The sequence below is a fragment of the Solanum stenotomum genome, chromosome 12, assembly GCF_019186545.1.
Source record: "Solanum stenotomum isolate F172 chromosome 12, ASM1918654v1, whole genome shotgun sequence".
NCBI lineage: Eukaryota > Viridiplantae > Streptophyta > Magnoliopsida > Solanales > Solanaceae > Solanum > Solanum stenotomum.
Genome location: NC_064293.1, coordinates 36,122,872 through 36,146,956, shown reverse-complemented (window position 1 = coordinate 36,146,956; position 24,085 = coordinate 36,122,872). Strand labels below are relative to the sequence as shown.

Here is a 24,085-nt window from a genome sequence, read left to right as displayed (position 1 = left end):
TGTTGTATAATTTTAAGTCTTGAGAATTCAATTACTAATGTTGAGGTTAAATAGAAAAGAAATAATTATTTTTTCTTGAAATGTTAAAAGTGATAAGTAAAAGTGAACAAAGAGAGTAATAAATAAAGTATTTATTGTAATACTTATTTAATTTATGTATAGTGTTAATGGACTTGAAAAATTTGAAATGGGTTATTAATATCGAGGGTAATACAAGGGGAAAAATTGTTATTCTCTTGATATGCTATAGTGTGGACAGGTAAAAGTAAAAAAATTATTTTAAATATAGTGCACAAATGAAGTATTTCGACGGTGTTTGCCTGCCATGAAATTGGAGTAAGAGAACATTTGGACCTCCATATTAGAGATGCTCCAGTAAAAACAAGTTGAAATGCTCAAATCTCAATGATTTTTGCAGCTAATAGAATTTCTGTCTTTAGCTCAATTAATTATGTTTTCACTGGTTATATCCCAAGTTGCATAAATTCTCCCTTGTGGTAAACAACGTTTTGACATTCCTCAAAGACAAGTAGCAACAAAGTAGTATAAACTATCTCATAACCAAACGCAAGAACACCTCTCCACCAAAATTTGTACCCAAAAAAAGAAAGAATAAATCATCAAACATCATAGCGCAGTCGATGTTTATTATACAAGTCTGGCTATAATCTATTTCTATTATTCATCACAAGCTCATGTCTTTACCTCTTCACCCCTGGTTCCACATTCAGGCGACCAACATTTGTAACAACAAAGAATCATGGTATACAATACCAACTTTGGATGATGCTTCTCTGATATACACATGGCTCCAGTCTTTGGTGTATCTTTGTTGTCATGGTTGTTGAGGCATCAACAATGTCACACCTTGTTGCTATGTCTGACTTGTTTGTGAGACTAATGGGACACTGTCATAACTTACTTTGCACAAGTTTATTTGAAAGACCTTCAACCTTGCCAAGTTGAGTTGCACTCTTTAGCATGGCCTCCTGGTCAGCTATAAACTTAGCAAACTTAGAGCCCTTTGCATCATTGTTACTATCTCCTCGAGGAAGCATTGGTAGATGAAGAAGAGAGGGGCTTTGCTTAGAAGATAAAGGTGGAGTTAATGCCCACACAGAAGAAAGCTGTTCATCTGGTTTGTCAAGATATTCTAAGGGTGACAGATCCTGCATGTCTGCCAGAAAAAAACAGAAACCATCAGGCATTGGGTTTGTGCTTACCAAGCGTATCAGAAACAAAAAATATATCTCGATATTAAGTTGCAAAACTTATTAAGAGCATTGTGGATCAAAGGTTACTGAAGGTAAGTCCATTATTATCTAAGAACGGAAGTATCAGAAACAGTCTAATAAAGTGCCTTCAGCAAACTTGAAGATGGGCATTAAAGCTGCACATGGAATGCTGAAGTTCAAATGTGGAATGACTGTCCCTCCACCATGTCTAGCATTACTGCATCAAAAAATAAGACTATGAGACAAAGTTTCAACAAGAAATATTTCAATACTTCAACGGATGGTGAGAACTATTGAAAGACCATGACATGTGAAGATCAACATAAATGAGAGGACGAAATAATCTTCCAATATCAGATCATTTAAATTAGATGCCATATTTTTTTTGCCTGTATGCAAAGCATACAATTAGCACACATTTTTTGGTAAGTACAATTAACATACAATCAAACAGCAATATTTTTCTTCAAGGAATTTTCAAAGTGCTCCAGAATGCAATGAACCATAATATCATTTTATTGAACTTCAAGAACAATTACAACTTAAACATGCATAAGCTGGAAAAAAAAATGTCCACAATTTATAAGCATCCTCAGTAGTCATCCAAAAGTCAATTACCTTGTTACAAGGGCAATCATGTGTCCTTCTGAATTAACAACAGCCCCACCGCTACCACCAGGGTGTACAGCTGCTGTTGTTTCAAGCATTGCCGGAAAATGTCCTCCTAAACATGATTGATCAAGCTGAGGCATCTTCGCTTCAACTACTTTAGCTATTGCACCCACACAGGCAGATGGAAGGAAGTCTATATTATAGGAAAAAGAAAGATAAATTACAAAAGTAAAAAATAACTAAAGAAAGAAAGAAAGAATAATGTAGGTATGGAACATATGGCATATACTGTATATCATCATGCTCAAAATGAGAAGGCCTAATAAAATTATTTAAAAGGGCCTAGCAACATGATTTAGTACTGTTGGGTGCACAAAGAAAGACAAACAAACAACAACTACGCCTCAGTTTTGAACAAGTTGGAGTCAACTATATGAATCCTCACTATTCCATTTAAGCTCAACTCTTGTCACCATCACACACACAAAGATAATCAATTTCAGAAAATAATGTTCAGCAAAGTCTATGTAGCAAACAAGTTAACCTTATTAAAGAAAAAAGATGGAACACACACGTTTCAACAAACAATAACAGCATTTGCAACAAACAGCCTGGCTGCTACTAAAATATACTTGAACCCAGCTTGAGTAAGTGAGTTTAGCAGAAATTTCCTACTTCAAAATTCCATTTTTGAAAGCTGATCAATTTTACTTCCTTCCACATTAGATAATAATAACTTGACACTGAAGAATTTTGCCTCTTTTTTTCTTTATGAAGTAAAATGTCATGTCCCTGCGAGGACATCCGATAAGAAAAAATAAAGTAAGATGTCATTACAATAAAGGCAACTGGAAGGTGCCTAGTCATAAAAGCAAAAACCAGAAGGCTTTTGAAGAAAAAACATGTCAGCTTCCATTACAAAAAAACTAATACTAGTACCATGGAGCTAACAAAGTCCAAAAAACTGTCAATGCTATTAACAGGGGACTCCACTCACCAATTCCAGTTTGTGTATATGGCCATTCTTCTGGATGAAGTTCTACGTTAGTGCCTATGGCTTTTATAAGCCCAAGAAAGAAAAACGCCTTCTATTTTCTTCTACCTTTCTCCTTGTTCTACTAGCCCTGTTTGAGCCCCAAAACAGACTTCCTATTCTTAATTTGGCATGTCCAATTTATTTTTTTGATAACCGTGTGTGTCCTGGAAGCTTGTGTGCACCTTGCCTAATTCCACGGGATACCTACTACCTCCCAACAACATAGGTACCGGGTAACTCTTTCCACCAAGACTTGGACAGATGGAAAGAAATCACCTAGTAGGGAATTGAACCTGAGAGCTCATGGTTCTCAACTCACCTTCATTGACCACTAACATGGACTACAAATTAAAGTCAGTATCAATAAACAATCCCAAAGAACCCGTATTAACCTAAAAGATTAACCAGTTTTTCGCGCCCTCTTGCTGACCAAACTGGTTATTATTTCTCCATTAAAGGGATACCTCAAGTTCCCTTTGTGAAGGCTTCATCACAAAATTAGATGGTGACCACCTCATAACTACTCGATCAATCATTGTTTGATCATCATTTCGAGAAGAAGAAACATCATGCATCCAGCAGTAACAAGAATGTGAAACTGATATATATGACCCAATCCTGTAATTGATTTACAACGACACTACCAAACAAATTTTGAACACGAGAAAAGAGCTAGGAGAGAGAAATCCAAGATGAACAAAGTTCTTGTAGAGCATTCTGAAATTTCAGATTGCCATGATGCGTGTGTCCAAATAAAAGTAAAGGCCCAAAATTTTATTTAGACAAGAACGTATCCAGACACAGCTAGGTAAGCAATATTTACCACATCGTGGTCCAAATAGCCCATGTCCAAGAATGTATGCTTTTGATCCAGGTAACGGGCGCATGAAGTCCACAGTAATGGGACAGAGCTCATCTGGAACTAGCTGAAGTTGTAGTAGTGCAACATCCAGAGGTCCTCTGGATACATGAACTACCTCTGCATTTGTCCATAACCAAGGATCCATAAAATCCAAGCGAACACGAATGGTCCTACTGCTGGTGTTTGCCAAGTTAACTCTAAAGCTACCTTGCTCATTGTTAACAAGGAACTGTGGAGTTTTTAGTTCCTTTTGAATCAAATATTTATTCCTACGGTGAACGGTAAATTTCTCATCCCCTGGATGCTCAGATTGATTAGACGTGGTGACAACTACATCAGATTTAGTGTTATATCTAGAACCATTTGCAGATGTTTTCCCAAATCTCCACGGCTCTAGAAGATGAGCGTTTGTAAGAAGCAGACCCTTCTTGTTGAGCAAAACTCCAGAAGCCCATGCTCCATCATCAACAGTGATAAGACAGATAGATGTCATTGCCTTCTCAATCAAGGATGGGGGAACAGGACCTGTTAGGAGATGCTCTTGAGAATCATTGGTGGGTCCATCCCGAATATTATTGGAGTGTGATTTCTTTTCAACACTGATTAAGTTTCCATTATTAAAATGGATCTTTCTACCAGTTTGTTGCTCTTCTTGAAGCAGACTACCACAAGCAGATGTAATAGCTTCCCATGGAATCACCATCTGCCACCCAATGCTCCAATATCAAATTGAGGCAGTATATGTGAAGATAGATCTCAGCAAGAATATAGAGCTCAGTAATAAACGGTTTACCTGAATTTCAGCAGCAGTAGCCTTTTGTCTAAGTGGCCGAGACAGAACACCAATCAGCTCTGCATGTTCCCCTAACACTGGGCTACCTTCCATTCCTGAAACATGAAGCATCGTACCTAATAAAGTACCCAACAATGAAAGAATTAATTACTAAAGAAGCAAGGTAAAAGCTCAAACCAGGGAGACAACGGATGTCAGCAATCAGCAGTGCTTTATTCAGAGGACTAGGCGGGTAGCTGTTTGCGATGGATCCAACCGATATGCTGTATAACAACAACATAAAAAACAAATTAGAGCTTTCACAAGGAGATGTAACAAGAATTAAAGAGGACACTAATCCTTAGCATGATCAGAACTTGGGAGACAAATAATCATCCAACAACATCTCTATCAAGTCCAGAGAGATCCAGACCCTCGAGACTAAGCTTACTCAAGATAAGATGAGCTAAAACATCATTACCACTAGCAACAAGGACCACACCAGTGCTTTGATATTCAAGTCGATTAATGCATAAAAATTAGTAATCATACATTATGATGCTGACAACCGAGGATGGAAAAATTACAGAAAATTGTAATTCCAATATGTAGTAGAAAATATACCAAAAACTACCTATTGGAAAAGTGGCTGGGAGACAGGATGCCAAAAGGAGAACCCATGGCCAGAAGAAGATCACCTCTCCTACTCCAGGGAGAGACTTTTAATGGAGGTGGGTCCTGAAAGGAAATACCTAAGCCAGTCATTATCATCAAAAACCAACAAAATGGAGCTTTCAAAAATTACCAGCGAAAAAGCAAGCTCATTCAGCCAAATGCAATGCCATGCTTCATTCACAAGTTTGATGCCACTTAGTGCAGTAAAAGCATGAAACCTCATATGGATTTGAAGGAACTCTGAGAAGAGCAATTCTTGTAGTTGATGTTCCTATCACACTTGGAAGGCTGGACTGCACCTCCACCATTGGAGTTTGACTTGGGAAGGAAATTTGCTCAACCTGAAATTATCAGATGAGAGTTCCAGTTACATGATAATTAATCTACAAAATCAGTCTCAAAAGACCTTTGCCTATAAAAACTAGAAAATTAAGTATCTTTCTCAACAAAAGAAAAGGAGCCTAGAATTTCAATGCAAATATTGTTTGGACCATCCTAAAGAAAGAGCTAGATTAAGATGGACAGTCAAAGGAATAGAGTTCTTTTCTCATGCCATTTTGCACTTGACATCCTGAGTCTCAAATGAGCTCCTTTCCAATAACACTGTTAAATGCTTATACAAATATTAATATGTAACCATAATAGTGTACTGAGTTGAAGTTCAAAAAGTAAATTAATGTTTGGGAAAATTTCCCCAAGTCATTAGATATCAAAGAACGTCACTAACTACATTGTACAAAACCAAATTTTAACTTACTCTACCTGTATTCCAGACAGTTCATACAGTAATACAGATAACCTTTTTAATATAGATCAGATTCATCAAGAACACACCTAGATAATGGTTAGAGTATTGACAAGGCCCCATGAGTGGCTCAACCACATCTATTGATCTGGTTGTACCAATCATCTATAGATGTATAGAGATTACAGTTACATATTTACTCATTTACACAAAAAGGTGCAGAGATTTTTATGGTTACACATTACAAGTGCCAAAAGAAGGAAACAACATACCTGTCTGCGCTTAGTGTTAGTAAATGATTGATGAGCATTTCCATAGGCAGCTAGGGACCAACCAACCTCCCATCCATGTTCAATTGAACTAGAAGAACCTTCAATTAGGGACTGGACAGCAGCAGATGACACGGGGATGTCAACCTTCAGCAAAAATACCAGACAGACAGTATCAAAACCTTTTCACGCTTCATCAGTAATAACACAGTGACAAAGAAGAAGACCACCCATAAAAGTGAACAGTGAGCTCATGCCAAAAACTAGGATTGAGTGGTTCAAAACTAGGTACTCCCTCAATTCCATTTTATAAAATACTCTTTTCCTTTTTAGTCTATTCCAAAAAGAATGAACCTTTCCATTTGAAGAACTCTTTAACTTTAGACATACCATTTTACCCTTGACGGCATATGCTCTTATAGCTGTAGAAATGTCATGATGTGTTTAAGACCACCAGTTCTAAAAGTCCTTTTGGTATGTGTCAAAATCTTCTCTTGTTTTTTTAACTCCATACCTAGTCAAATAACGCCATATAATATGAAATATAGGGAGTATTGATTTATCATTACCGAGACAATGCAAGTTCACGGGCACAAAAAAAACAAATGACATCACACTAGAATTTAATAATGCAAATAAAAGTCCTATATAAGAAAAATAATGGGTTTTATGATAACCATCATTCAGATTACAAAATTTATCTCAATGTCCTACCACTCTTAGGAGTTCAGCAGGTAGCCAGTTCAAACCCTCCTTGCTAGACTCTTTGAGATCATCCGGCAGTTTTATTTCTCCCTGTGAACCATAGGCAAGGACATCCAATATCAATTTATTATCCACAAACCTAAACAGAAGTTATCCTACAGAGAAAAAAAATTGGTAGGTTCAAATAAATACCTCCCGCAGTATATCAATTTGAGCACCAGGAATCAGCTTGGGCTTATCCTGCAAGATGGTAAAACCAAAAATAAAAAAAAATACATGAAATAACACCAGGAAAATCTTCTATTTTCAACCATTCAAAAATTGTACATATCTAAATTGACAATCTCTTTATTCTTGACATTTTCATTTTGCACTTAATGACATGATCTTATTGGAATCGACATGTGATGTTAACGACAACTAGATAACTTCTAATATAGTATACATATATTTAATAAGTGTCTCAAAAGTGGTTCACTCTTTATTAAACTGCTTCTCCAATCAAAGATCATCATATAAAATGAGTATGAGGGAGAATTTATCACTGAAAGAAGACTAAGAATCCAACCTTTGATATGTCACTTCTATCCTGTTGTACCACAAATGGCTCAATAACAGAAGCCACAGTTAAAACCAAGACGTGACCTCCAATAGACTGCAACTTGCTTTCACCCTGAATCTGCTCAGACACCGAACCATTAACAAAGGAACTGGGCAAAAGCATCCCAGATGCTGATAGTGTCGTCTTCCCAGAACTACCCACAAAATTACACTCAATTTAACAACTTCCACTTCAGTACATAAAATAAACAACATACAGCTATGCAAAATTACTCACTTGTAAAGGTGAAAAGCATGTTTTCGCATCTTCAGGCCTTTTGGGTCCTTCAAGAACAGTAATTTAAAAAATCAAAACTAAATTGTAAGATAAGCAAAGTGATATAAAATCATATACATGTGTTATATGAATCTTGGCGTAGGAAAAGGGACGCACCGGGCCTTGAATTCTGACCATGACAGCATAATTGCGGGCAACATCAACGACTTCAGGAAGACCCATTAGAAGAAGAATTTTGGGGGTCTGCTAAGTCTACCCCTGCTGGGAGCTTAAAGAATCAGAATTGTGGCAAGAATTTGGAGAATCGAAGCATGGTTGCCGGAAGCTATGAGCTGACCAAGGCAACTGGATTGCGGTTCACGAAATTTTAGGACATCGAAATTTGAAACTATCGACTCGGAGTTCAATTAGTACGATAATGCTAAATTGTCAGAAAATTTGGCTAGAAATTTAAAAAATCTATAATATATTTTTTATTTTAAAATAAATTGATTTTTTGTCATTTTTTAATTAAAAAATATTAAAGTTAAAAAGGTAAAAATGTTCAAAAGAGTAAAATAACATAAGGTGAAATATGTTATTTTACCATTCTGGCTAAATTTCCTGGCAAAAAGTATTTTTCCTTTTTTATTTTGTATGTTGCTTAAGAAATTATAAATAAGTAATAATTTTATTAATTTACTCTTTAATTTTTTTTGGTTATTTTACAAATAAAAATGAACACTTTCAAAATAATTTATACAAAAATAATACAGAAAAATATTAATTAATATTTTTTTATTTTAATAAGGTGGATAACTAATATAAGACAACTATATTTAATATAATGATAGATTAATATAGGATGGAGGGAGTACTCTACTATCGGTCCTTTTTTTCGATTCTATTTTCTTTTTCTTTTTAATTTTTTGTTACTCTCTTACTTTTAATTATAACAATTATTAGGGATATCAAATTGTTAAATCACGCTATAAAAGTTTAGTAGGGGGTGATGGAGATGATGGTGAACATGGGCTTGGAAGTTTTTGTGAACCAGTTTACATGTTGTGATGTTCCTATAGAAGTCATTCAGCAGCATAGAGAGATGAAAAGGAACTTATACATGGTGTTTATTATCATAGAAAAGACTTGCTATGATTTTATAAAGATGTTTGGAGGCTAAATGTGTTTGTGTGGAGTATATTAGGAAGATCAAGGACATGTACGATAATGTCAAGACCTGTGTGAGAATAATGAGAAAACTTGAAACACTTTCAAGTTTTGATAGGGGTGCATTAGGGACCGGTCTTTAACCCATTTTTATTTGGTGATAAGTGCATTGAGGCGATAAATTCAAAATGAAGTATCATGATATTATTTGCAAATGGCATAGTTTGATTGACGAGATTCACGAGGAAGTAAAACGCTAAGCTGGAGATTTAGAAAAAAAAATCATAAGCGAAAAGGTTTAGTTGTGACCTTAGACAAAATACATGGAGTATAAATTTAGTGACGTAACACGTGAGACAGATATGAAAGTGAGGCTTAATACACAAATTATTTTAAAAAGAGAAAGTTTCAAGTATCTCAGGTCTATAATTCAAAGAAATTGAGAGATTGATGAGGATGTCACTCACCGTATTGATGCAAGGTGGATCGTATTTGGAGTCTTGTGTGATAAGGAGGTATGATTAAAACTCAAAGAAAAATTCTACAGAGTGATAGTTAGACCAACTATATTGTATGAAGCAGAGTGCTTGACCAATCAAGAATATCACGATAAAAGTTGAAGAAAAGGGAATATTGTGATGGATGTATGAGTATACTATGAGAAGTATGATTAGAACTGGGGATTACCCGAAACAAGGTGAGAGTATCTTTGATGAAGGACAAGATATGAAAAACGAGACTAAGTTGGTTTAGACATGTGAAGAGATGTTCGGATGCTCAGTGTAGAGGAGGTAGAGGTAGATCGAAGAAATCTTAGAAGAGATGATTAGATAGGACATGATGCAATTTCAACTTATTGAGGACATGACTTTAGTCTGAAAGTTGTGGAGGACACAAACGGTAGAATGTTAGTACTTAGTAGATAACAATGTGATATCTTGATATCCGTCCATACTAGTAGTTATAATATTATATTTGTAGCTTTTGGCCACTTTTTTTTGGACGGATTTGGACCATTTTTCCTCTTTTGGGTTGAGGGTCTATTGAATACAATCTCATTGTTTCTGAGGTAGAATGTAATGTCTACGTACACTTTGCCTTCCTTAAATTCTAGTTTGTGAAATTAGGCCAGGTATGTTGTTGTTGTTATCTTACTTTTAATCTGTTTATCTTATTTTGATTTAACATAAAATTTAAGAAAATAAATAATTGTTTTGAATTTTTTATGCTTATAAATTAAATATATTTGAAAATTTAATAGTAAAAGATTTCTAAAATATGAACGAGACAATCTGAAAAATAGTAAAGAAAAAAAAATTTAAAACAGAGTGAATATCTTGTTTGGATGTTTGTTATCATCTTGTATCATGAGTATTATTAGTTTAAATATAATATTTATTTTGATTATTTTTAAAATTTTATTATATTGTGTTGTATTATTAAGTTCATCATTAAATAATGATGAAAAATCTCATTTTGTGTAGATACCGATTTGATGTGATCGTATCATTACCTTCATTTTTAATTTTTATTTTCTCTTTACTTATTATTCAATAATTTTGTTTTATTTTTAATCCTATATTTTTTTTAAAGATAACTCTATCTTGTACTTTATCTTTTTTATAGGTTTATTTTTTAAATTATTTATGGTTTATATTATGTAAAAACAAAGAACAATACAATCGATTTAAATGTTATATTAATTAAAACAATACAATACAATACAATACAACACAACACAACACAATATAATACACCCCCCCCCTCCCCTTGGCTTGTTTGCATGCTATAATTTATTTTTTTTATATAAAGTATCATGTTATATTGCTGCATTATATTTTATTTTTATAAATACAACATTAAAAAAATATAATTAGATTTATTAGATAATAAACAAGACAAAATGAGAAGAAAAAAACAAAGATAACAATGCAAAGAAATTATATTTACCCCTCTATTTTGAGAAATTATTCATATTTACCCTCGATTTTATTTTCGAGTTATATCTACCCTTGTTATTATACTTTGGAGGTCATATTTCTTTTTCTCAAAATTATATTTTGTTCAAATATACCCTTCCCTAATAGACACAATGGTACAAACAAAGTATAGTGGTAGATTTGATAATTTCTTGAAGTACAGGGACAAATTTGCAGTCGTGGATAATTTTTTCTTATTTATATTTCATGGTATATTTATTCACATAAAATCATTGAGATGAAAAATAAATAATAAAAAGTTATATGAGCTATCTTTTATTAAATTAATAAAAAATATACCGATGAGCCGCCATGTAATAAACCGTGTGCCAAAAACATTTATACTATTTATTTTATTATGTCGTCTAGTAATAGTATTTTATTTTAATAAAAAGTTGTGTTCTTATACAAATATTGATGTTGTTTTTCTTTTTTATATAATTGAAGTTTAATTACTTTAATAGACCATCAAGGCAAGTAATTTCTATAATTTGCGTGAATAAATATGTGATGGAAGAAAAATTAGAAAATTATATTTAAGCTTCGATTTAAGCATAAATTTTGAAGTTGTTTGAAAATTTGAGTTTTTAAAATTGTGTTTACATGCATTTATTTGGAAAAAACTTGAAGTAATATGAGTAAAAAGTCAAATTCTCCCAAAAAAACTACTTGTATTAGTTTTTGGAACTTGAGTGCAAATTTTGAAGATATTTATGGGCAAGTTGGTATTTTAAGATAAATTTTAAAGATATGTATGACCAAACAAATATTTTAAAATAATTTTTAAAAATATGATTCAAAATCTATGATCAAATATGCTAGTAAGAGTGCAAATTTATTTATGTAGACTCTAGTTAAGGAAAAGTCAAATTTATCATTTTAGATTATATTTTGTTTGCCCTTTTAACTCTCTTAGGACAAAGGTCGTATATCTATCTCTTAGGACAAAAGTTATATATATTTAAACAAAATATAACTACGAGGGCGAATATAATTTAAAAGTATATCATTAAGGGTAAATTTAATTACAAAATATAACAGGGATAACTATTTTTTCAAAAAATATAGAGTAAATATGACCCTCTTTGTTGTTTTCTTTGTATTTTTTTTATTAGCATTCAATATTTTATCAAACTAATAAATGTGTGAGATATGTTTGTACATAGGGTGTGTTTGACATAGAGGAATTTTCCCTCACTGTTTTTTTAGATTCGATAAACATTATTCAAAAATGAAAAATATAAATTCTCTAGTTGAAATGGGGAAAAATAAACTTCTAAAAATGACATTCTACATTAATTGTATTTTTTCAATTAATATATATTTGTTAAATCACTTAATTGTAATTAAGTTGACTTAGTTTGATGTAAATAGTATATGCATCAATTTTTATCTTATTTTGGTGGCTATCAAAAGAACTTTAAGTTTTTACCAACATAGTACTTGGTAGTGTGAAGTTATTTATGGAGGACTCAATAAGACCTTTTTAGGAAAATTTCGAAATTCCAAAGAACAAAATTGTACTAATAGGAGCTTTTAATCAATAATCATAAACATTCGGATTTCCCAAATCCAAATTTCCACGTTTGTTTCTTGTCTTCTCCGCTTTACGGTGTGAACAATAGAGTAATAAGAAAATTTCTGAATAAAGAATAATGCACCTTGTGCTTCAACTCTTGTACCTTTCTCTTTCATAAGTCGTAATTGTAGTGAAATTGCCGAAAGGGGAATCCTGTACCATGTGCCTAAGCACTTGTACTTTTCTCCTTCATAAATAATACACTACATAAGCAGCGTGAAGAAAGCTATTTTCTTATTCACCTCTCTTCCCAGTCCACCACCATACACCAACGCCTCCGCCACCACCGTCGCTGGCGAGCTCACTTCTCAGCTTTGAATAGTCAATGCCTGCACAGAAGCGTCCGTACGAAACTTCTCCTACTCCTCCGCCACCGGACGAAAAGGACGATGATTCATTACAAGGTAATCAAAATCACGACGAAGAAGCCGATGACAGCGGCGGCGAAGGTGCGTGTATACATAGAGAATCCTTGTATATACATGTGTATAGATTTGTATGTTACATTTTATTTGTATATACACACAATTTTCAGCGGTGACTCGAGTTTCACTCAACATAACATGATGTTTGTGATTTTCTGCTCTGTGTTTGACTTTCAGATTCGGATGGAACTACTTGTTCGAGCGGCGGGGAGAAAGACGAGTAATGCGCTCTATCTCTATCTTTTTCCATTTGTATAGGTCTATGTATGTTCAGATGGAATAATGCATTATATATACATATGCACGATATGCATATGAGTATTTTTGTTGTTGTGATGAAGTCAATGGTGTGATTTGGACTGCGTGGAATGTTAGAAACGGTGTATAGCTTGAGATCCACTAGCTTTGTTTTGTAATTGAGTTTGTATTTCGCTTCTTATGAACATTGCTGTAGGAGCTCTGTGGCTTTGTCTTTCAGTGGTTTGATTTCTTCTTCTTTTTTCGAGTTTTGGGAGTAATTAGTAAGATTTGTCTGAAATAACAGAAGAACAGTCAGGAAATTTGAATTCTGATTAGCTCTATTTGATGCATCTGGTTTGCGCTTGCATGTGGCATGTCCAGATGCAGGTCAAATCTATAATTTGCTAGGGCAGGCCAACTTTGATTGAATATGATTATGAGGAATCATGCTGCTTGAGTTATTAGAAGATACTTTAGGTTTCAGTTATGAACTTGTATGAAGTTAGATTGTGTTTCTTGTATTTACTTTGACAATGTTTTGGCTGAGTCGATGAAACTTCTAAGTTTTATTGTTGCATCATACCAACAAAGATCACGAGTGTCAAAGCCTCGACGAAATCATTGAATTCAGAATTAGTCAAGATTGCGAAATTCATTCTTGTCGTTACTTGTTCATTTCCCACTTGACTTGGTAATAGTATTTCTTGACACATCGAGTTCTTCTAACACATGAACTCAACTTTTAGATCTGATTTTCCATAGGCTAGAACTGTCTTCAGCTTGTCCTAGTTCCATCTGTAATCTGCCCTTTACAAAATGCTCTTCCATGTCTCTTGAATCTTTAATTCACTCTCTTTCTTAGTTCATACATTTGTTGAAAGAATTTACTTTGTGATTCCTTATACATGAACTCAGAATATACAAACTCCTTCCATGAACATATAATTGACTGGACTCCGAAATGGCATATTTTCTTTGACCCAATCTATTAATATCTTTGTCATGGACCTCATGGTTGAATTGATAAAAGGCACATCCAAATAGTAAACATCCTATTGGATCTGGAGCCATTTCATGATAGAACTAGAAATAACTCTATTGGTTTGGGCAAAAGCAAGGCTCAGTTTTAGCGAGAGACATAGTGTTCGTTACATTCTTCTACACATACCTGATTAGGATTGCTTAGTGTAGATGAAAATTATTCCTCCAAAATAGAAACCTAGTTATGGCTGCGATGAATTGTTCTACAATTTGACCAAGTTGTTTTGTTCTAGAACCTTGATAAACTATTGAGTATCTAGCTCGTCATAGTTAATAATGAACCCTGAAAATGTAGTTTTAATTTCTCATGTTTTTTTCCAGATAAGTTTCTTTTGGCTGATCTTTTAAAGCCACATGCTTAACTATTATGTATGTGCACATTTTTAGCTTTTCTAGAGAAAATCTATTCATGTTCCTTACTTTTGATAGAAAAAGGCAAGACAAAACCAATAGGTATGAAATACACATAACAAAATTGCTCAACCACTTGTGTGTAGTCTATCCATTCTAAGAATATTGTCATCGACCTAGAACAGCATCAAGGCCCTATTTGGGCAGCTTTTTGGGTATGCTTTTTGGGGAGCTTTTGGAGTCATTTTTTGGAAAATTTCTGAGTAAAACAAATAAACTATTTTGAGAATTGTTGTCTAAGAAGTTTTCTTCTGTCCCAAAGCGCTCTTCAGAAAAGTGCCTCAAGTTATTTTTAATTTCTATAATACTTTTTGAAAAACATATCTGACAATTACATTACAAACTTTCCCAGAGGAAAACATCAATAAATAAAGAGCTCTCCTTAACACCAGCTAAAAGTTGAAGGTGCATTATTTCATATAAAATAGGGGAATCCTGGAGAGATGATCTAAGTTTTTACTTTTTCTTTGAGTTCTTTTTATACATAAATGTCTAAGTGGTGTCTTGTTAACGTGTAGTACATGCTTTTGGAGAGCTAATGAAGAAAAATGTTGCAGTTTTTTCTTTTAAAGGAAAGTGTGCATAATATTTTTTATGCTCCATGACATAACTGTCATTTAGACTTGAATAAGCGCGAGTAGTTAAGTTTCTCTTACTAGTAAATAACAACAGATACTAGAATAGCTGGTAACAGAAACATCAAAATGGTATGGGGAATTCATTCTAGTAGAAACAGTCAAGATGATTCTGTTATAGTCTTGCTCTATGTTTATTACCACAGCATGCCCTCAAATCAATAAAAGAGAGGTGAGGCTAGATTTGAGTCTTTTAGTGGAGACATTAGATGTTTCATTCAAGGTAAAGAAGTTCTAATGAAGTATATAAATACTTTTTCAGAAAATAGTGTGGAAAAAATTAAATTCTCTGAGAAAGATATAAAGGTTTGATTACAAGCGAATTCAAGTGCTTTATTGTTACACCAGGAAAGGAGTTAAACCTTTAAATATGTCCAGATAATTGTTTCTGTTTGATACATTAAGTATGGTTAATGTTAAAATAGTAGATATTGCTCCAGTAGATCCATACCATAAGTTGACTGTTATGCATTTAGTATCTAGATTGATTATCTGTGTGCCTAAACTAGTTGGAAGAGGCAACACATTAGTCTAGGTTTTCGTTGAATTGACAGTAATTACATATGCATACAGACATCCAGGGTAAACCTAGTCCTAAACTCCTAATCATGTTTTATTTGTGTTACCTATCAAAACAGTGTTTGTTTCTGGTTATAATTTACTTTTTAGTATATATGTGATGCTACTTGCTCCTAATTTCATGATATCATTGTCTTTTAAACGGTATATATCAAGATCTATAGTAGCCAGAATCAGGCCCTCCCTTTCATCTCGAGGATTTTTTGATACGTAAAATTCCTTCTGTTTTTTTTGAGAATTAATTCCTTTCAAGCTGATTTGACAAGATTTGTTGAGTTTGCAAAGGATTCTGATGGTAGAAGATTCTCTTATATTGTAGATTTAAGGATATAGTTATGACCTAATGTTCTTTGACTTCTTGACTATGTAACTTGAGTTTGGTTGCGCATCAGTATAAGTTGAAGTCTACATGAGCAACAAATTGTTGAGAAAACAAGATGGTATTATTCAAATTCAATATAAATTGTGGTTTTCTTTTCTCCTATTGGTAGTATATTGTTTAGCACTCAGCTGTTATTAATTTATTATTAGTATATGATAGTTTGCCGAACATCTAAGTGATTAATGCTAACACTAAATTGTCTTTGACACCTGCCGACTTTTCCTTCTTTTCTACTATCTTCCTTTTATGCCATCTCTCCAAGGAATAATTCTATCGGTAATAGATATAGTTTATCTTATTGAGAACTATTTTAATGCAGATATTTTTTTTTTGAGATGGTGACTAGCTTTATAGTGAAAATGCAAAACACTGTGTGGGACATATTTATAGTGTGTATGAAGCAAAAAGATATAAACTACCAAAGTATCTACTGTCTTGTAAAGATTCTAGAACTCCTAATAGAGACTCAGTATCTTCTATGCATTCTTGTTAACACCCAAAATAAAACAGTAGACAATAACTTAGTTTTATCTTTTGGATTGAGTTGCTCACTTGCTCGTCTTCAAAGCATCTTAAGTTTCTCTCCCTCCATATTATCCACCCATATGGAGGTTGGGAGCCTGGGACCATGTTCCATCTTCTTTTCTGAACTGTTGAACCTCCACTTCTGTGCCAAATGGACAGATTTTTTGAATATGGGGTATCCTGGATTTTGGTTATTGTGCTTACATTTGCTTGATTGCAGATTTATCACTGTGAGACTTTCAGAAATTCGCAAAGAAGTACAGTGTCCTATATGTTTAGGTATGGGTCTTTGCTCTTTCTTCACTGTTTTTATTATTTTATTTTATTAGAATTGGATATGCCTGAAGAGAATATGTCACAGCAAGATAGGTTAAGTGTCACACCACCTTAGTCATGTTGTACATGATTATGCTGCCTTCATTGTCCTGTGCGCATGTTAGAAGTTGGGAGTGAGAGAAGGTGAAGCCTCCTCTTAGCTAGAGTTATGTGTCAATTGTTATGACAGTATGCACCAGGATTACTAATGAATGCCCCCCAAGCCTGGTTTGAGATTCTAAGAAAATATCACGTTCAACTGTAAAAATTGCTCTTTTCATGTTAATTCTCTATATTTGTTATTTGGTGAAATGAGAAACATGGCTCATTGAGACTCTGTATTATCTAGTAAATGGGTTTCTTCTAGTAACCCCAATTTTCAGTCTCTCTACCTCTTGTGATCTCTGCTTGAAATTGTGCTGATTGGGACTTCTCTTTCTTGTCACTAACTGATATAGGTGAATTATTGTCTAGCTGTCTACATTTTCTATTGTTCAACTTATGATTGATATTTCTTCTTCTTTTTTCCCAACATTGAGATTTCCTATGAGGATTCGTTACATGTTTCTTTCCTATTGATTAAGGAATACATAGTTCCAATCTTGGAGCCACCAGGGGAAATATATTACTTATGTGAGAAAACAGAATTGGTATTGACACTTATTCACTAAGGAGAGCTTCATTAATTTCTGATGAACTGTTTGAGGAGCTGTATTTGACTATGATTTATATACGGGGGGATCTCCTCTAGAACATAGCGATAAGCTCTGTTTTTGTAATGTATGCCAATTGTTGCTTACCAGTTTACCTCTGTGAAACGTGCAGGCATCATACGAAAGACCAGAACAGTTATGGAATGTTTGCATCGATTTTGCAGAGAATGCATTGACAAGTCTATGCGAATGGGGTACCTACTAAACTTATATTTCATTAGTTGAGACTTGAGAAGTAACAAGTGTTTGCTTATCCAGTTAAGTATGTCAACTATATTTTAGGAACAATGAGTGTCCTGCTTGTCGTACCCACTGTGCTAGTCGCCGTTCTCTGAGAGATGATCCGAACTATGATGCTCTAATTGCATTTCTATATCCAGATATTGATAAATTTGAAGAGGAGGTACTATTATGCTTCACTCTTGAATGTCTCATGGCAAAGGTCTACCATTGACCTGTTTCATGGAAATGGACTTACTCTTTTGTGTATCACTCAGGAATTTGCTTTTCATGAAGAGGAGAAAGCTTTAAATAAGCAGGTAAGCCAATCCAAGTTCAGTGCCAATAATGTATTCCATACACATTATTGACTCCACTAGCAGATATTTTTAGTTCCTGTAAAATTATCAGTTCGTCCTAGTTATGTAAGTGCGGCTGATTCCACGTGCAATGTCAAAGAGAAGTGTGGAAATATATGACACGTTTCGCTCAATATTTATAAATGATGTTATATCTATAGCAAAGGGCAGATATGGGTCATTAGGTATTTTGTATTTTTTTGAACACATTGATCTGAGCTCCAATAGCCTTCTGAATGCTTCGAGTTTCCTTTTCCTTTTCACCATTTCATATTTTGCTTACTCTTTGAACAGATACAAGCTTCAATCGCACAGACGTCACAGCGACAATCCGAAGCACTGGGAAGGAAACGGTCTGCAAGAGCAGCAGCAGCAGCTTTTACTAGGAGATCTCAGGGAAACTATCGGAATTTAAGGGGAAGAAGAAATTATCAGGGTGCTGAACACCATATATCTGATGAGGAAGAAGATGGTAATCATGATGTTGGCAAGGATTCTTCCTCTGCTGATGAGCGCTCGATAGAAGTCAAACCAAAGCGGCAGAAAAAGAGGGCAGGACGGCCTTCTCAGGCCTCAGCAGCCAGTGACGAAAATGATGCAGAAACAAACCAAGAATCATTTGGTGCATGTAGTGGACTTATTCGCTGTTCAGAGATTCTTGCCTGGGGAAAAGGTGGCATGCGAAGTAACAACAGGCATGGGGGTCTTGGTGGAGGCATTGGCAAGGTCTCCAGGAACAGCAGAGTCTCGAAGCTAATTGCTTCTCTATCTCGTTCAGATGAATATGAAGGGAAGGTACAGCAAACCAACACTAGTACTGATTGAATGTTTTCCTTTTACTCTCTGCCTGTACATTTGTGATTATCCAATATTCACTATTGCTATTTGATTGTTGCTTTCTATGATTGAGGTATCAAGTAGATGGATTTTGTTTGGTTTGCAATGTTCTAAATGGATTTTTTTCCCTTTCAGTTGGATGCCAGACTTATGCTTGTTTCCTTTTCCGAGGAGGATATACCAAGTTTGCAACGACCTTACCTTAGCTGCCAGCCAACTATGGAAGTTAAACATTTAAGACAGGTAAGTCTACCAGCCTTATCCTTTTTCACACTTTTATAAACCTAAATTGCAAGTAGACAAATGTATGTCAGCATGCTTCATTTGAATGTATATCTATATGCAGTATGTAGCTCAGCAGACTTCCATAGAAGTCGGGGAAATTGACATAGTGCTGATAAAAGAGAAGAACCCCACTGACAACCCTTCAAGTTCTGATATCATGGCCATTTCCAAACCCATTGTTGGAGATCCGTCTAAAGCAGAAATCCAGACTGTGGAAGAGCATCAGACATTGGGGGAAATCCAAGAAACGTTTGGTTTGAACCAGCGTAATCTGGTAAGCTCCCTCTAAGACAACATCCACTATTCCAGAAACATGTCGACAATCTTATATTTGATAGTCTAACTGATGCATTATATCGATCTCTCTTTTAAACTACGCAGTGGTCCTGAATCCGCATTCTTCCATTAGTTCTCTTCTTTCCTTGGATTTATCTTTAGCATATCTAACTAGCTTGCTGTCTTTCAGATCCTGGCATACCGACGAAAAGCAAAGAATGGGACAGACCACGATGAAGGGAAGGTGACCATGTAATTTTGGCTATACAAAATATAATATAAGAAGTGTAATTTCAACTGGGGTGTGGAGTTCTCTGTAAATCCATATAGAAAGTAAGTAGCTCAGTAAGTTGTATCATACAGAAGTAGTTCATTATTCAGGAAAGGCAACCCACCCAGCTACAATGACTCAGCGTTTTACGTTTATTCACCTTGAAGTGATTTATGAACACATTAGTGTAATGGATTTATTTACACCTTGAAGTGGTTATGAACAACACATCAGAGTAGTGGATTTATTTACACCTTGAAGTGGTTATGAACACATCAGTGTAATGATTTATTTACTTCTTTATGGAGTCGTTTCATGTTGTATGATCCAAGTGATTGATATAGCGTTAACAAGCCAAGGTGTTGGCTTGATGCATCAACTTTTAAGAGAAGAATGGTGCTGCTTCTGTCACATTTGACTAGTCGCGCCATGTCTTGGTTATAGACTTATTCAACTAGCTACCATGTAAATTAACCTTCTGTTTCTTGCTTATAGGCAATTTCAATCCAGAAGTATCCGCTGATCTAATTCTACAAAATTATTCACATGCTTATTGGAACTCTTGTTTGGATATTTACCCTTAGCCAATGGATTGTGTTTACTCGAAAAATTGGCTTCTCATTAGCATACACCATATTTCATCTTGTGTACGTTGGAGATGACGAATTAATGTCTGTAGATCAGCGACTTTTCCTTTTCTAACCTTTGAGAAGGGAATAGATTTCCTTTCCATTACAGATTTCTTTTCCTTCCTCCATGAATAGTTTTAAGAGGAAAGTACAAGATAGTTTTAGGAGGAAGGTACAATTCGATTTTTTATTTAACTAATAAGAAAATGCTTATAAAATAAATATGTGACTTCTCTACTAGTTTGTGCACAAGATAATAGTGTAATTTTATAAATGCTTATAAAATAGAAACAATAATAACTAACGTGAAAAGAACTACTCCCTCCGTCCCTTTTTAGTTGTCCACTTTAGAAATGGCACACAGATTAAGGCAACAATGATTAGCACAGTGAAGTTACAATTTTACCCTTATGACAACTTTTCACTTCAAAATTACAACCACTTATTTGAATTAAAGTGAAATAAATTGGAGGGAAACAACATACACTTTTACAATTTTCAAGAAGTGTAAATAAGGGTATAATAGGAAAAAATTTGTTGTCCTTTCTTGATTTGTCAAAATGGACAACTAAATAGGGACAACCAAAAAAGGAAATATGGACAAGTAAATAGGGACGGAGGGAGTATATAACAAAGAAATAAAGTTCTTATTTTTTATTTTGACGTTTTGAATGTGAAGTTGTAACTTATAATCACTATGAAATATAAATTGAAGCTAAAAACAAATACACTAACTAGTAAGCTATTAATATTTATATATGGATAGAGTAGTAAATTATTGTAGGGTTACCATTTATCGAATAATCAAATATTAAAAATCAAACCAAACGATAACTCATCTTGTTTTATAAAACTATTAAAAAATCGTTAAGCCAAAATCAATAACACTTTTTCCAATTCAATTTATTGATCAATTCGATTTTTTACATTTTTTTCAATTCAATTTACCAATCGATTCGATTCTCACACGAAAATAATAAGGGTTCCGCAGCCGGCTTGAAAATGAATTACGCAAGTATAAAATATTGTTTGAGCAGATATCATATTTGGTAACTTAATAACGCATAGAATTGACATTGTTTAACCGGAGACAATTTCAAATTTATGATCGAGAGTACTCTGCTCTTTCACGCATTCAGTAATAAAATATATTTAAAACTAAATTATTTTCCATTATTAAAAAGGTAGGAGACTTATTTGATCCGATCTCTTATTTCTCAACACGTCATTTCAGTGACATTCAAGCCGGACCCACATATCTTATCCCTACCTAGAGTTGATGATGATAGATGATAATATGAGACGCTGCCAAGTTTCATTTAATTATTTTTAAATTTGAAACCAGATAAACATGAACTTGCAAAATGATAAATCACACTGGACCCCCATTACTAACAAACAAAAACATTACAATATTTATTTCAGATATTTAATAAAGCAAACAAATATCCAAACAGTATAGTAATAGTAGCAACTTCATTTGGAACTAGAAAGCCATTGCCGGCCATTAAAGCTAATAAGTTAGCTTGAAAACCGTAATTTACAATATAGTACTTACTTACTAGTACTACTTAATTATAACTTAATACCCAACAGAAAAAAACATATAACCACAAATATAGATAGCAAGCCCACAACTCGCAGAGAAAAAAACACTATTTACATAAAAGGTTTTCAACTGCTTTTGCCATCCAAAAACTCTCAGCACTTCTCATGATGCTTAGATCTGGTGTTCCCACTGTAGAGCCTGCCATTAAAAATTGACGATCATAACTAAGTTGCATAAATTTCCAAAGAGAATTGATTTTTTATCCCTTCGTAACTCAGTTGATTGACTATCGATAATTAAATCAAATGAAAAGGAAAAATCAATTTATGCGATCATGATCTGTATGTATGTGTGTAACATACCAGTCATAAACAGTAGGAGCGTTAGGATGAGAAGGCTTATCAAAGACTTCAGCACCAATTCTCCTGGTTGCTAAATTGCTCCCTGGGTTAAAAACACTCCTCCATACGTTCTCTTTCCGTACCGTCGGCGAAATGTTTGTCGGCGTCACCGGCGTACCTGGCGTCGGCGGACTTGCCGGCATCGACAGAGACCTCTGGTACTTGCTAGATCCTTCTCCTGATTCACCACCTATATACGACGAGATCAATTCCAATTCAGAAGTTTAAGTTAATACTGGATCTTCATCAATTATCTTTACATACATATATACAACTTTAATTTTACTTCATCAATTTTCCCCTAAATTTCATGCATACAACAGAAATGGATTTTACATCTATATTAATTTTGGGGAAATTAAGAGTACCAGTTTGAACAGTGAGGCTCTTTCTGAGTTTGCCTAGTCCTTTATCAGGGCTGGGACCAGCCATAACTTCATCCCAAAGTTTATCAATCAACACCATCTTCTCTCTCTTAGCTTACTATACACTACTCTGTGAAGTGTGAATGTTCAGTGGCAGCTCGGTACTATTTATAGAGTTTTTTTTTTGGCACTACAAAATATCTCTATGGATTAGTACTGTTTAATTTTATATCCTTTTTAGTAATAGTTTATCGGGTTAAATGGATAAAAAGAAATCACCTAATATTTTAACCATTATATTATACTCTATTAAGCTTATTTATATTTAAATTTTTACTTAATAATATAAATAATTTATTGAATATTTATCAAGTTTATTATTATAAATGTATTTTCTTCATTCTAATTTATGTGACATAATTTAACTTGACATGTATTTTGTACAAAAAGAAAAGAAAGATTTTTGTAAGTTGGGATTTGAAATATTTATTGATCATTTGTTAGCAGAAGCGTATTTAAAATTTTGAGATGATGAATGCACAATTACGAAAAGATTGATCTAAGATATAAATTTGATCGATTCGACATTTAGGATTTTATTACTAAAAGCAGTTAAAATTTTAATATTATAGATCCAAAATTAATTCTTATATATATTGAATTAATTAAAATGTCAAAAATGCTACCAATTACCATTTAGAGAAGTGTTATTTAATTTTAGAAAGAAAAATAAAACAAGATAAATATAAAATTTAAATTTCTAACCTCACGTAGAGAGGTGCACCCAATCATTATCACATAATGTAATACTCTAAGTATAGTATGGGTTCACGCATCTATATTTTACTTTATTTTTAAAAATATATGTAACACTACTATATATAATCTCGAGAGGGAAGCATGAATTCACGTAAATCTGATAATTCCCAAGATACGCCTCTACATTTATGTAACTATAAATCATTTACATATTAAAAATAAATAAGAATTTTTAAGTTAGTTATTTTCAATTATAAAAAGGCGAATTATTCTTTTAAAATGAGATTAAAAAAAATTGCCACATTTGGAAGAAAGGGGTATATATCTAACTGTTAATTTAATTGACAATTTCTGCCCGTAGCAAATTTTTGTGTCTGGCTAATCTACTAAAGGAAAAAGTGCCCACAGTTTTT

General features: G+C 33.8%; 3 protein-coding genes across 3 annotated transcripts; 1 reads left to right on the top strand and 2 right to left on the bottom strand.

Moving 5' to 3' along the window:
* Positions 1 to 530: 530 nt before the first annotated feature.
* LOC125846622 (glyoxysomal processing protease, glyoxysomal) lies at positions 531 to 8,151 on the bottom strand. Its single transcript, XM_049526176.1, has 14 exons — positions 7,906 to 8,151; positions 7,750 to 7,796; positions 7,480 to 7,666; positions 7,104 to 7,151; positions 6,921 to 7,001; positions 6,210 to 6,353; positions 5,411 to 5,533; positions 5,152 to 5,255; positions 4,716 to 4,801; positions 4,539 to 4,633; positions 3,707 to 4,448; positions 1,854 to 2,040; positions 1,361 to 1,452; positions 531 to 1,177 (listed from the first exon to the last, which is right to left on the bottom strand). Exons 1-14 carry the CDS (start codon positions 7,969 to 7,971, stop codon positions 912 to 914), a joined length of 2,268 nt encoding a protein of 755 aa, XP_049382133.1. The 5' UTR covers positions 7,972 to 8,151; the 3' UTR covers positions 531 to 911.
* Positions 8,152 to 12,661: 4,510 nt separating this feature from the next.
* LOC125846628 (putative E3 ubiquitin-protein ligase RING1a) lies at positions 12,662 to 20,193 on the top strand. The gene is made up of 10 exons (XM_049526182.1): positions 12,662 to 12,905; positions 13,059 to 13,101; positions 16,915 to 16,973; positions 17,835 to 17,916; positions 18,005 to 18,125; positions 18,220 to 18,261; positions 18,595 to 19,095; positions 19,273 to 19,380; positions 19,484 to 19,696; positions 19,889 to 20,193. The coding sequence occupies exons 1-10, from the start codon at positions 12,782 to 12,784 to the stop codon at positions 19,952 to 19,954; spliced, it is 1,359 nt and encodes a 452-aa protein (XP_049382139.1). The 5' UTR covers positions 12,662 to 12,781; the 3' UTR covers positions 19,955 to 20,193.
* Positions 20,194 to 22,094: 1,901 nt separating this feature from the next.
* On the bottom strand, positions 22,095 to 23,106 carry LOC125846643 (auxin-repressed 12.5 kDa protein-like). The gene is made up of 3 exons (XM_049526200.1): positions 22,917 to 23,106; positions 22,510 to 22,738; positions 22,095 to 22,345 (listed from the first exon to the last, which is right to left on the bottom strand). The coding sequence occupies exons 1-3, from the start codon at positions 23,011 to 23,013 to the stop codon at positions 22,300 to 22,302; spliced, it is 372 nt and encodes a 123-aa protein (XP_049382157.1). The 5' UTR covers positions 23,014 to 23,106; the 3' UTR covers positions 22,095 to 22,299.
* Between the last annotated feature and the right edge of the window lie 979 nt (positions 23,107 to 24,085).